Raw genomic sequence first — 15,003 nt, forward strand, 5'->3', positions numbered from 1 at the left:
CAAGAGGCTTCTTTTCCAAACTGTGCTTAAATGTTACTAACTTTGACTAATATTCTCAGTGCTTTAAATTCAAGCCCATACCTCCTTTCTTTGCTAATAGACATTTTGCTTAGATTCTAAGACATCATCTTTATTGACTTTTGTGGTGATTCATTGCTCTATAACTCTCTAGCCACAGTTGTGTAGTATCATCCGTTCAACATTAGTTCTCACTGATGGCAGGCATTTAAGTAAAATACTATGACTATCCTGGATACTATTTATGTTAACAGGAAAATTAGAAAATAAATTTTGACAGGCTACTGTTGCAAAATAATTAGCAGAAAGACAATCTGCAGATTTGCTTGTTTTTTGGTGTAAGATGCTCATTTTGTCAGGATGTTTACTTCCAGCTGTGAAGGGCTAGGCCAATTTCAAAAAGTTCTAATATTTACAATTTTATTTTTCCTTGAAAAATGTTACTGACAATTTTGTGTCATATCAACCAACCCTTTATTTTAGTCAATTTTTACTACAAATTTCTTGTCTCCTCAATTCCGTTCAGTACCGCCTCATTAAATACATGATCTATCCCTTTAATCTTCAGCATTCTTCTGTAGCACCATGTTTCAAAAGCTTCTATTCCCTTCTTGTCTAAACTGATTACTGTCCAAGTTTCACTTCTATACATGGCTACAATCCATATAAATACTTTCAGAAAAGACTTCCTAACATTTAAATCTATATCCGATATTAACAAATTTCTCTTCCTCTGAATAGCTTTTCTATCCCTCACCAGTCTGCATTTTATATCCTCTCTGCTTTGGCCATTATCAGTTATGTTGCTGCCCAAATAGCAAAACTCATTTACTACTTTCAGTGTCTCATTTCGTTGCCTAATATTTCTCAGATTTGCCTTATTTAATTTGACTACATTCCATAATTCTTGTTTTGCTTTTGTTTATGTTCACTTATATCCTCCCTTCAAGACACTGTCCATTCCATTCAGCTGCTCTTCCAAGTCCTTTGCTGTCTCTGACAGAATTACAATGTCATCGGTAAACCTGAAAGTTTTTATATTTTCTCCCTGAACGTTAATTCTTACTCCAATTTTTTTTTGTTTCTTTTACTTCTTGCTCAGTGCACAGATTGAATAACATTGAGGCTATGCTACAGCCCTGTCTCACTTCCTTCTCAACCACTGCTTCACATTAATCCCCCTTGACTCCTACAACTGCCATCTGGTTTCTGTACAAGTTATAAATAACGTTTTTCTCCATGTATTTTTTTACCTGTTACCTTCAAAAATTCAAAGATTGTAGTCCAGTCACCATTGTCGGAAGCTTTCTCTAGATCTACAAATGCTATAAACATAAGTTTGCCTTTCTTCAGTCTATCTTCTAGGATAAGTCATAGGGTCAGTATTGCCTTGTGTGTTTCTAAATTCCTCCAGAACCCAAACTGATGTTCCCTGATGTTGATGTCTACCTATTTTTCCCTACCTCTGTAAATAATTCATGTCAATATTTTGTGACCATGATTTGTTTATATGATGGTTCCGTAGTTCTGATGCCTGTCAGCACCTGCCTTCTTTGGAGTTAGTCTTATTACATTCTTCTGGGAGTATTGTGCCTGTCTTGTTTATCTTCCACACATTGTGGAATAATTTTTTCCATGGTTGACTTTCCCAAGCATCTCAATAATTTTGAAGTATTATCAATTCCAGGGGCCTTGTTTTGAATTAGGTCTTTCGGTGTACTGTTACATTTGACACATCTCACCACTTTGTATCTCCTCCCTCATCTTCACCTACTTCCTCTTCTTTTTCTATAACACTGTATTTACATTCAGTTACCTTATCTAGGCCCTATTTATATTCCTCCCACCTTTCAGATTTCCCTTCTTTGCTTCCCATCAGATCTCTTACCCTCAAAGTCCTGTATGGGTAGCTTCTTTCTTTTCCCTAATTATACATTCTCTTACAGCCTTGCATTTGTCCTCTAGCCATCCTTACGTGACCATTTTGCACATTCTGTCTCTCTCATTCTTTATACATTTGTATTCTCCTTTGCCTGCTGCACTTGCTGCATTTTTATATTTTTCCCCTTTTGTCAATTAAATTTGATATCGACGGATTTTTACTAGATCTTGACTCCTTACCAATGGGCACTCCTGCTTCCTCCCCTATTTCATCTCTCATAACTACCCTTTTATGTCGTCTAGTGTATTCCTTTCCTCTGAATCAGTCCCAATTTTGCCTGCCTTATGGTGCTTCCAGAACTTTCAACATCTGGTTCCCCCAATTTATCCAGGCCCATCTCCTTTATTTCCTATTTTTTTACCTAAAAAATGAAGAAAAAGAGAGCACACACACTGCACACATGGGGACTGCCAGCGCAGGTTGCCACCTGCTAGGGTCCAGCGGCCACTATGACAGACCTGTAGGGGAAAATGACTGCACTGAGCTGTGTCTGAACATGCCCAGATGTCGACTGTTGCTGTTACTACCCATCCTGTAGACATCATCCACACATGTTTGAAAATATTTCAATTATTCATGTTTTTTAACTATTTATGCATCTTCTCCCTCACATTTCCGAATAAACAGAAGTATACCGATATAAATGTGGTTTTAAAATCTCTGTGTTGGCGTTATATAGTGTACTTGGAAACTATCAGTATCCCTAGGTCTCTTCCATGTATACAACCTTCTTTCTTAGTGAGGATTAAATTATGCTCTGTGCAAAATTCTACCAGCTGTCTCCCTCTATCATTCCTTTTCCCCAGTTTATGTTTTCCTACTATATTTCCTTCTCTTCATTTCCTTATTAATGAATCTCAGCCTCACACCATAAAAAATTTTCATCTCCCTCATCCAACTGAATAATTTAATTTACAGTATCATACATTTTCAGACTTTTCAGGAAATGATGAGTAAGATGACATATAAACTTTTACTACTGTGGTAGGTTTAGTTTCATGAGTATCTTGGCTATGATAATGTGTTCACAAAGTTGTTTATAGTAGATAGTCCGATTCCTGTTTTCTTATTCATTACTAGCCCTACTGTTGCATTACCCATGTTACATTTTGTGTTGATAAACTAGTACTCACCTGACCAGAAGTTTTGTTCTTCCTGCCACTGCAATTCACTAATTCTGATTATATCTAACATCTAGCTATCCATTTTCCTTTTTATATTCTCTAACCTTGAGTATTCCTCACCTGGAAATCCAAATTTGGAATGCCTCCAGAATATTTTACCAAAGAGAATGTCATCTCAGTAAGTGACACAACCATCTGCAGTATCAGCACAAAAAGGCTATGTCATGCAATGTGGCAAGGCTGGATCAGACCACCATCCAGACAGTTGGCCCTGCAACTACTGATAAGGCTACTGCTCTTCTTCAGGAGCCAGAGGTTAGTGTGGCCTCTCCACAGGTACCCCTGCGTAATGATTGCGTCTACAGTATGGCTATCTTTGTCATTAAGGCATGCAAGCCACCCCACTTCAGCAGGGCCCATAGCTAAGGGTGGTTGTAAACTAATATCATCTTATTATTAGGAAGTCTGTTTTTCTTTATTTCACGACAGCTGTTCACATCCAGTAACCAGTTATCACATGTAATCTGTTTCTCCTTTTACAATCAACTCAGGAATGTTGCTTCATTTGGAACTTCTTCCTATTGATCTGCATTAGGTCATGATCAGTAAATCTCCAATAAAATTTCAGGATTAATTATAGAAACTAATTTTAGTCATCACATAAAACTGAGGAATGACCAAAGTCAATTTCTTTCCATGTTTATTAAATCAATATGCCTGCTCTGTGACAAAGACAGGAATACAAATGAGCCAAAAGACAATCTAGTGGTAATTCTGCAGGCCTGTGTAGACAAAAACACAAATACAGGAACATAAATGATCCAAAGGACAATCTAGTGACAATTATGCATGCTTATATAGCCAAGAACAGACAAACATTGAAAAATTTTAGTGACTCTTGGTGAAATAAATCTCTGGCTCATATATATATTGATTTGAGACTTCATTCAGCGGAAGGATAGCAAGATAATTGTTTCCTATTTCACTAGGATCTGGCATATGAGGAAATTACACAGTGGTGAATTTTGCTGAACATTCATTATTGTATGAGTGTAGCTGCAGACAACATTGAGCCATCAGATACATGGTATATGATCCACCAGTGTTCATGTTACTGAAGCAGACCATTTACATCTTTATTTGTTTTTACTGCTTGTGCTCTTTTTCTTTCAACTACCATTTTTTTTAATATTTACAGGTAATAAATCTTACCAATGATTCAGCAGCACCCATTGTCGAAAGCTGGGATCAAACTCTTAGCATGTTTGAGAAGCTAATGCTTCTAAAAGCACTGAAAGAAGAAAAGGTAATTTTTGGCATACATGCTTTCAAACTTGTGTTTGTAAATTTTGCTTTGCAGTCAACTAATACTGAATATTATTGTTGCAGCTTGTTTTTGCTATTACTGCCTTTGTGAGAGAAAAGCAAGGCCAAAGTTTTATTGAAAGTCCACAAGTCAGTTTACATGTTCTGTAAGTAATAACTAATGTTAACCAACACAAAAAGTACAAGAAAGCCTAAGATTTAGTTACTAAAGGCCAGAAATCTTCTTTTGTGTTTTGCCAGAGGTATGGGATGGATGGTTACAAAAATGTTTAATATTTGCAACAGTAAATTACCATTTACCTTCAACAGAAAATAAATGAAAAAGAGATATAAAAATTCTGCACACCTATTGTGCTAAAAATGACAGTAGTTACGGCAAATAGAAGCTACAAAACACACAGTGGCTACTTTCATATACAACAATGTCATTGTTTCTTTTCTAACCCAAAAACACTGTAATTTATTGCTTGAACATTACAGACACATGGAAGACAAGGTGCAATACAATTAGTATTACAGAAATGGCAAGCAGAGCCTTGTGTTCCGGCCCATATAGACATTAGTTCCAACAGGGGATGTAGGCAGCAAGCTGCGCACACAACTGCTACTGTCTTAGTTGCCCTGGTGGTCTCTAGTGGCTGAATCTAGCATGAACTTCACTCACAAACAATGAAGCAGCACACACACTGAGTTGATAGTTAGAGCAGTCTCTTTATTTAGTTCTTGCTTCTTAAATACAGCAGTGCCAAAACACATGGTGGCTGTTTACTATAGAAAAATATAAGCAATAAATGCTGATACATTTTTGGGATTTCTGTTGGGTTGTATCCCAAAGAGACACATTCATTTCTGAAAGAATCGGTATATTTCATACAGATGTCCATATTACAAACAAATCATACAGTGAACTGAACAAGCATGATGGTGTGGGCCATTCGGTTACAGAGTCAAAGAACTGGCAACAGGCGAGATATATCGTTCGTACTTGTCGATGCCACACAGCCCCCACCCCCGGCAGTGTGGAGCATGGTTTTAGCACAGTGGAAGGGGAGCATGTCCGGCGGTGATGGAGATGGCAGTGATGTGATGGGGATATCCTTCTCCAGAGGCAGGGACCAAGATAGGAGGTCAGCGTGGAACTCCTGTTGGCGGTGAGGCATCAGCATGCACATGAGGATGGAGCAGTGTGGGCTGGCAGCATTCGAACTGTAACCCTCCCTAGGGGGGTTACCGTAGCTCAGAGGAGCATGTGGTCGACCTGCTTGGGAGCAGGCGGGAGCCAGCAACCGACTGACAGACTGGGTCCTCGGTTGGGTAGAGCGAGTTGTCTTGTAGCTGGTTGTTGTCGATGAGGATGGTGACGTCCTCCACACTTTCGGGTGGGACATCAGTTTGCAGAACCACTAGAAGGGGTAGGGGGGAGGAGGTAGAGTGAGAAGGCGAGAACCCAAGGAATGGCATTGATGGTGATGCAGACACATGTTCTGGTGAGGGCTGCAGTGGCAGCTCTGAGGGGTTATAGCTTGAGCACAAGTCCTCAGTGCGGGGAGGCTGCATAACATCGTTGTGTATGAAAGGCACTGGGTCAAGGTCTGCTGGTTTCACACAGTGGAGAGAAACAGTGAGTGGTGAACCTTTAACCCAGATGTCCATTGTGTTAGCAGTGCAGTTTATGACCTCATGGGCCTGAATATGGTGGGACAAGTGGGAGCTGGACAGAGTCATCATGAAGAAAAACGAACTTGCATGAAAGGAGATCGGATGGCACGCAGGAGTCGGGGGCAGTATGGCTAGATGGAGGGGGGGGGGAATCAGGGAATGTTTGCAAAATGCATTTGGATTCAGTTTAGGATGTTGGGAAGAGGGGTGGGATTGTTGGGGAAGGTAGGTTATAACAGCTCCCCAGGGAGGACAGGCTTTTCACCATAGATGAACTCATTCCTGATGCCCTCAATATCCGGTTAGTACGATGACCGTAGACTGAAGAATACCCATGGGAGGGCCTGTATCCCCTGACACCACAGTGTCAGTTCAATGCCACCGTTCTACCAGTCTGTTTGCTTGGGGGGTGGTAGGCAGTTGTGTGACATTTGTTGATACCACACAGCTGGCAGAGTTCAGCGAAGAGTGCTGATTCAAACTGCCAGCCCTGGTTGATGGTCACAATAGTGGGGCAGCTGAATTGGTAAATCTGCCACATTTTTGGTTGTTACCCACACTGAACAGCGGAGGGGGGTGGGGATGAGGAGTCTGAAGGTGCCAGTTAAGGAGTCACACCAGACTTCCTCTCAGACGCTGGCGAATTTTGCTTTGGTGAAAACAGCAAAGTGGAGGTGATGTTGATAAGTTTCTGTGTATCCTTGTCCTGGTTCTGTATGGACGCAAGGTTGGAAAGATCAACAACCATTGAGATGGTGCTAATGCGGGAAAGAAAATCTGCAACAGTGTTCTCAGTTTGATATGGCAGATGTCATAGAGAACTGAGAGCTGCAATCAAAATGCCAAAATTGGCCAGGGGGGGGGGGGGGGGGGGTGGAGAGGGTTGGGTTGGTGGGTTGCGTATGGCATCTACTACTGGTGTAAGGTTAGTCAGGATGTGGAAAGGTAGGCGCTTGACGTCAGGGCGGAAATGTTTCACCACCTCATAAACTGCTAAAAGTTCGCGGATAAGACAGTATTTATTTTTGTTGGTGCATGATAGTTTCTTTGAAAAGAACTGAAGTGACATGACAACACTGTTGTGTTGTTGTAGGACCGTGCCTACCAAGGAGTCACTGCCATTCGAGGTGATGAAGAGTTCAGCATCCGAGATTGGATGAGCGAGGGTGATGGCTCATGCGAGAGAGTCTTTCAGGGCATGGAAGGCTGCATGCATTGGTTCCATCCACGGAATGGAGCACATCCCTGAAGTTTGCTTGCTGGTGAGGACATTAGTGGTGGTGGCCTGGATGGCGGCTGCTGCAGGCAAATGACAACGGTAGTAGTTTATCATTCCCAGGAACCGACGGAGTTCTTTGTATGTGGTAGGGAGTGGCATGGATGAAAATGAGTGCGCCTTCGACTTGCATCATCACCAGATACGGTAGGTACCAACAGTGAGGGTACGTTGAGAGAGATGGCGGACGATCGTCCTCTATGTGTTCGAGTTTGTACACCAGAGTGGTTGGTGCAAGCACAATATGCAGTGGCTCGGTGGGCAGGCAGGAAGTGCGCATGCTGAGTGCCAGGTGGCATAGCATTCTGGGGACGGAGCACAGCCTGCCCCTTCCTACAGCCAGGAGAGCTACTGGAGCAGGAGTGCCAACCTGTTGCATGAGCTGCTGCTGTTGGCGCTAGTGTGTGAGTGTAAAGACCTGGTCAGCCATCTGTGGACACGAGACGATGGATTCCAGTGCATGGGGGAAGAGATGAACCTGGAGATCTGTAGGCTGTTTTGATAACCACACCAACCACAGGGTTTCGTCTGGCATCATCTGCCTGCTGATCAGGAGGTGTAGCCAGCGCCAAAGCAGGGACGGGGTGCAGTCACCGAGATGTTCCTGAGATGGTCAGCTGACTTCCCTTGCTGGTTAGCTTGTTGCTGCAACCTCATTTTCTCTTCTTCTCTGAAGTATATCTGCTAGGAACAAGAATTTCTCAAGACTTTTTCTACTTATAAAAATAAGCAGACATATGCAGTTTCTTTTGCTTCACAATGTCCAAAGGTTAAAAAAAGAGTTCATATCATATACAAATAAGAAAAGGTTGGCTTAAAACCCAAGCCCATTCTCATTCTGAATCTGAATACATGTCTTATCTTTTCCCACTCTAAAACAAGCATTAATTAACAATATCTCAACTGTTCTTTTTTTTCTCCCACTACAATCATCAAAGTTATAAAACAGCACAGAATACACAAACACTCCTTGTTCTTTCACTATGGCTTCCCTTGTTCTTTCACTATGGCTTCCATGGCACGACCGGCAAACACTTGTCGGTGCTGTTCGACCGCCACGTCTATAGTTGTCTCAGGATAAACTTCAAACCTACACACACAGACGGGTGATGTGCAATAAATACTCTCTCTCTCTCACTTATATTTAAAATATCGTGTGTTTGAGACAGACAGCCGGGGGTGGCCGAGCGGTTCTAGGCACTACAGTCTGGAACCGTGCGACCTCTATGGTCGCAGGTTCGAATCCTGCCTGGGGCATGGATGTGTGTGATGTCCTTAGGTTAGTTAGGTTTAAGTAGCTCTAAGTTCTAGGGGACTGATGACCTCAGAATTTAAGTCCCATAGTGCTCAGAGCCATTTGAACCATTCGTTCAAGATGGTAGAAGGCTGAGTGGTTCTAGAATTTATGCGGAAATTCTCAAAACACTTTATATCCCCCCCTCAGATTGAGCATGTGATATTTTATACATAATCATTATGCACATTAATATCCTACATAATAACAATTCACATTTTAAAAGTATTCATCTATTATGTTGGTTTATATACTTTTTTTTCCTTCACCCATAAATCTTTGTACTCTATAGAGCAAGCTTCCACTTCTTGTCTTTCTACTGTTTCCTAACTCTATGCACATTAATATCCTACATAATAACAATTCACATTTTAAAATTATTCATCTATTATGTGGGTTTATATACATTTTTTTTCTTCACCCATAAATCTTTGTACTCTATAGAGCAAGCTTCCGCTTCTTGTCTTTCTACTGATTCCTAACTCTACCTTGTTTTTTAGAACATAAGCATTTATTTATAATTTCATTCCACATTATAATTGCTTAGGAATTGTGAGGATTCTTTCTTTAACTCCAGTCGCAAACTTCAGGTGTTCATGTCACTTGAGTACTTTATTCTTTATTCTAATTCTTTGTACTATTTCTTTAGTATGTAATAGTCTCATTTTTTATAGACTGTAGTTTGTAGAAACTCTGGGCAAAATAAAAGTGTTCCCTCTTGACACCCATAAACTTACCTCAAACGTGATAATGCTAGTGTTACATAGAATACAAACTTACCAGAATAATCCTATAAAACATGTGACTTTTGTCAAGATACTGTCCCCTCCTGCTAGGATCAGTACCTATACCTTACTTGTGGGTTGACCGTATGAGTGCACTTCCTTTTTCCGTTCTGGCAGGTACACCCCTTTATACAACATCCCTATTTTTTAGACCACAGGTCATCCTATTTCCATGTAGCTACCTTTGCCCTTTATATTCAGTAAATGTCCAGTATGCCCCCTTATTCTGCCTTGAGTAGGCCTCATAGTTCATTACCCTAGTATACGTTCATATGTATACTATTTTTTTAATTTATTTTTTTTTTCATGCGATCAGGCCCAGAGGACCGCGCGCCACCACAATTAGAGCTCTCCATCCGTCTCTGTCTTCTGCTATCTGTCTCCAGTTTTCCGTGACTCCCAGCTGCAACAGGTCTTCTCTCACTCCATTGATCCACCTCTTTCTAGGTCTTCCCACTGGTCTGCTGCCTGACGGGATCCAGTCCATTGTGATTTTGGACCATCTTGTTGCCTGCATTCTAACAACATGTCCAGCCCATTGCAGTCTTTTGGCTCTCATCACTCCCACGATGTTAGGCTCCTTGTACAGTTCTTCTAATTCAGTGTTATGGCGTCTTCTCCATTCTCCAGTAGTCTGATCTCTGACTGGTCCAAATATTTTCCTGAGGAATTTCCTTTCAAATGTTAGCAGTTGCTTAAGGTCTTGTTTTCGAGTGCTCCAGGTTTGAGAACCATAAAGTACTACTGGCATTATCAATGTCTTATACAACTGTAGCTTTAGTTGTTGTGAGACACTTCTACATTTTAATATAGGGTCTAGAGAGTGATAGTATCTGTTTCCCACCTGTAGTCATGCTTTTATCTCTGCTTCAGTTGATGTTACTTCTGTAAAAAATTATCCAAGGTATTTGAACTCTTTCACATGTTTATACCTAGTGTTGTTCACAATTAAATCTTGAGAGTTCTGGATCTTTCTTCCTATGGTCAAATACTCAGTCTTTTCAGAGCTAATTTGTAGACCGATCCTAGCTGCCAATAACTCCAAGGTCTGGATACTTCTCTTCAGATCTTCTTGTGTCCATGCTAATAGTGCAATTTCGTCTGCATAGGCCAGATATGTAATGTGTTCATTACCAATTTGAATGCCCTTGATGTTTTCTTTGTTGAAATCCCGCATTACCTTCTCAAGTGCCAGATTGAAGAGGACAGGTGATAGCCCATCTCCTTGGCGTAATCCTGTTACAACTTGGAACTTTCTGTCATTTGATTGCCTACCTTAACCTTAAGTTTTGTGTCATTTAGGCATACCTCTACCAGTTTGACCAACTTCTTTGGTATACCAAACTCTGTCATAGTTCTAATCAGGCTAGGTCTATGTATGCTGTCGTAAGCCTTCTTGAAGTCTACAAACAGGAGATGTATCTCTCATCCGTATTCGTACATTTTTTCACAGACCTGTTTTAGGACAAAAATCTGGTCTGTGGTTGATCGCCCTGCCTGGAAACCTACTTGGTATTCTCCAATTACGTCTGTTGCTATAGGTTTTATTCGTTCTAATAGGCAGTTGGAGAAGATCTTATAACAGGTGTTGAGTAGCGCTATGCCCCTGTAGTTGTCACATACGGTTTTGTCTTTCTTTTTATATATGGGGCATATCACAGCTACCTTCCATTCCTCTGGTATTTCATGTTTTACCCAAATTTGCTCGATTAGCTTGTGGGTTTTGAAACAGAGGATTTCGTCTCCAGCCTTGAGAATTTCAGCAGGAATACCGTCCTCACCTGGACTTTTACCATTCTTAAGGTTTTTAATCTGGTTCCTTACCTCTTCAATGGTGGGTGGAGGATATTCTGGGTCTACTGTTACTGGTTCATCAAACTCAAGTAGTTTGGTTGGTTCATCAGAGTTTAGTAATTCTCTGAAGTATTCCATCCATCTTCTTCCAATTTTTTGATCTTCTGTTAAAATTCTTCCATTGGCATCTTTTATGAATCTGTGTTGATGGTATGTCCCTCCTTTAAAACTTTTCACTTTTCTATAAAGTTCTTTATACCTATTTCCTTGAAAGTCTTGTTTAGCTTCCTCCATGATACTTTTAACATATTTTCTCTTTGCTTTCCTCAATGTGGCTTGGGTCTGCCATTGTGTTTCTTCAAACTTCGATTTTTCTTCTTCTTGCATATTGCTTTGTATCCACAGTAGTTTGGCCCTTGTCTCTCCCTGACAGCTCCCTCACGCTCTTCATTGAACCACACTCTTTTTCCCCTAGTTCGCTTTGGGATTACTTCTTGGGCTGTTTCTTTAATCGTCTCTGCAATCACCTTCCAGTTCTGATCTACCACAGTATCTCCTTCCTCTTCATTCAAAGCCTCAAAACGGTTTGTTAGTGCTATCTTGAAAGTTCTTCTTATATTATCTTCAGTCAGACTCTCATGGTCATATCGAGTGACTCTTTGCATTCTTTTGTGCTTCCGGGCTCTCCATATTGTTTTCATCCTTCCTCTGACAAGGAAGTGGTCTGATCCACATTCCGCACCTCTTGCCGTTCTAACATTTTGTATCCACTTCTTTATTCTCTTCTCTACAATTAGGTGGTCAATTTGGTTCACTGTTTTCCCATCTGGAGACACCCAGGTTCCTTTATATATTCTCTTCCTGTCGAAATCAGTACTACTTATAAACAAGCCTTTTGCAGTCGCAAAGCTAACCAGCCTAGTGCCGTTATCACTGCTCACATCATGTAAACTGTGCTTTCTGATGTCCCCATGAAGGCTGCTTCTTTCCCTATTTTCACATTAAAATCTCCAAGGATAATTTTGTAATGTTCACTTGGTACATTGTCTAAAACCGTTTCTAATTCCTCGTAGAAAATATCTTTTTTTATGTCATCGCTTTCTTCGGTTGGGGCATGACAATTTATATATGTGAGCTTGTGTTTTCCCGTGTCTATGGTTAGGAGTGAGATTCTGGGGTTGATTGATTTAAAATCTATGAGAGTGGTACAGAGTGATTTCTTCATTGCAAAACCAGTTCCTAGTGAGTGGTTTGTTTCTGAGGCTCCATGGAATATGACATAGTTTTCCATTTCTGTAGCTCCGGTTTCTGTCCACCTTGTTTCTTGCAGGGCCAATAGATCAATTTGATACTTATCTGCCTCCCTTACTACACATTTTGCTGCCCCAGTTGGTATAGGCTTCTGACATTCCAGGTCCCTAGTTGTATTTCCTTCCGTAGTCCTTGTTCTTGCTTAGGTCGTTTTACAGAGATCAGTCCTATCCAAAGCTCTTCTGTGATGCTAGTACCGGTGATTATTTTTTCCAGGACCGGTTGGTAGCCTGTCGCCAACCCCCAATCTGGAGGACCAGGATTTTTCTTCGGGGTTTTCTCCCGTAGAAAGATTGGCTTCTCCATGCCTATAGAGGTCTTTCTGCCCTTTTGTACATATACCAGGGAATGACAGGAAATGGTGAGGACAGGTTTGGGATAGGAAAGGGGAGCAATAGATCACTGTGGGACACACTTTATCTGGCTTCTCCCCTTTGGCCTGTCCGGCATGGGTGACCCTGCTGGTAGCTACGCTACCGCCGGCATAGTCCTCCGAATCCGGAGCACGCAAACCTCCTCGCCCGCACAGACAGTGCTACGTTAAGGCGGTGTCCCCTGAGGAAGTCATATGTATACTATAATATTTTTTTAAATTACTTAATCAAATGCCCACTAAAGTCTGCTCATCAACTTCTATACCTGTAATAGATATCATGTCTGGATGTTCTATTCAGTAGATAATATGTTTACTTAGGCTATATGAGTCCCTCTATCCTACAATTCTTTGGCTTATGTTCTCTTTCATACTTATACCTTCTTCTTATGTTTGCTTGATATATAGTCATCATAGTTCATATAGTTTACAGGTCATATATATATATATATATATATATATATATATAGAGAGAGAGAGAGAGAGAGAGAGAGAGAGAGAGAGAGAGAGAGAGGGAAACATTCCACGTGGGAAAAATTATATATAAAAACAAAGATGAGGTGACTTACCGAACGAAAGCGCTGGCAGGTCAATAGACACACAAACAAACACAAACATACACACAAAATTCAAGCTTTTGCAACAAACTGTTGCCTCATCAGGAAAGAGGGAAGGAGAGGGGAAGACGAAAGGAAGTGGGTTTTAAGGGAGAGGGTAAGGAGTCATTCCAATCCCGGGAGCGGAAAGACTTACCTTAGGGGGAAAAAAGGACAGGTATACACTCGCACTCACGCACATATCCATCCACATATACAGACACAAGCAGACATATTTAAAAGACAAAGAGTTTGGCAGAGATGTCAGTTGAGGCAGAAGTGTAGAGGCAAAGAAGTTGTTGAAAGACAGGTGAGGTATGAGTGGCGGCAACTTGAAATTAGCAGAGATTGAGGCCTGGCGGATGACGAGATGAGAGGATATACTGAAGGGCAAGTTCCCATCTCCGGAGTTCGGATAGGTTGGTGTTGGTGGGAAGTATCCAGATAACCCGGATGGTGTAACACTGTGCCAAGATGTGCTGGCTGTGCACCAAGGCATGTTTAGCCACAGGGTGATCCTCATTACCAACAAACACTGTCTGCCTGTGTCCATTCATGCGAATGGACAGTTTGTTGCTGGTCATTCCCACATAGAATGCATCCTCCCCACTCCGCCAAGAGTGTCTTTCCGCCGCCCACCTAACCTTCGTAACCTGTTAGTTCAGCCCTATGAAATCCCCAAACCACCTTCCCTACCCTCTGGCTCCTATCCTTGTAACCGCCCCCGATGCAAAACCTGTCCCATGCACCCTCCCACCACCACCTACTCCAGTCCTGTAACCCGGAAAGTGTACACAATCAAAGGCAGAGCCACGTGTGAAAGCACCCACGTGATTTACCAACTGACCTGCCTACACTGTGATGCATTCTATGTGGGAATGACCAGCAACAAACTGTCCATTCGCATGAATGGACACAGGCAGACAGTGTTTGTTGGTACTGAGGATCACCCTGTGGCTAAACATGCCTTGGTGCAAGGCCAGCACATCTTGGCAGTGTTACACCGTCCGGGTTATCTGGATACTTCCCACCAACACCAACCTATCCGAACTCCGGAGATGAGAACTTGCTCTTCAGTATATCCTCTCTTCTCGTCATCCGCCAGGCCTCAATCTCCGCTAATTTCAAGTTGCCGCCACTCATACCTCACCTGTCTTTCAACAACTTCTTTGCCTCTACACTTCTGCCTCAACTGACATCTCTGCCCAAACTCTTTGTCTTTTAAATATGTCTGCTAGTGTCTGTATGTGTGGATGGATATGTGCGTGAGTGCGAGTGTATACCTGTCCTTTTTTCCCCCTAAGGTAAGTCTTTCCGCTCCCGGGATTGGAATGACTCCTTACCCTCTCCCTTAAAACCCACTTCCTTTCATCTTCCCCTCTCCTTCCCTCTTTCCTGATGAGGCAACAGTTTGTTGCGAAAGCTTGAATTTTGTGTGTATGTTTGTGTTCGTTTGTGTGTCTGTCGACCTGTTTTCATTTGGTAAGTCACATCATCTTTGTTTT

General features: G+C 41.7%; 1 protein-coding gene across 1 annotated transcript in view; it reads left to right on the top strand.

Annotated features, from left to right (window-relative positions):
- The window catches only part of LOC126482033 (dynein axonemal heavy chain 6-like), a 1,073,010-nt gene that overhangs the window by 847,660 nt on the left and 210,347 nt on the right, over window positions 1-15,003 (top strand). Inside the window, exons 114-115 of the mRNA XM_050106005.1 lie at window positions 4,283-4,390; window positions 4,474-4,556. Coding sequence (XP_049961962.1) covers window positions 4,283-4,390; window positions 4,474-4,556 — 191 coding nt within the window. The remainder of the gene's footprint in view (window positions 1-4,282; window positions 4,391-4,473; window positions 4,557-15,003) is intronic.

This window comes from Schistocerca serialis, chromosome 5 (assembly GCF_023864345.2).
Source record: "Schistocerca serialis cubense isolate TAMUIC-IGC-003099 chromosome 5, iqSchSeri2.2, whole genome shotgun sequence".
NCBI classification, from domain to species: domain Eukaryota; kingdom Metazoa; phylum Arthropoda; class Insecta; order Orthoptera; family Acrididae; genus Schistocerca; species Schistocerca serialis.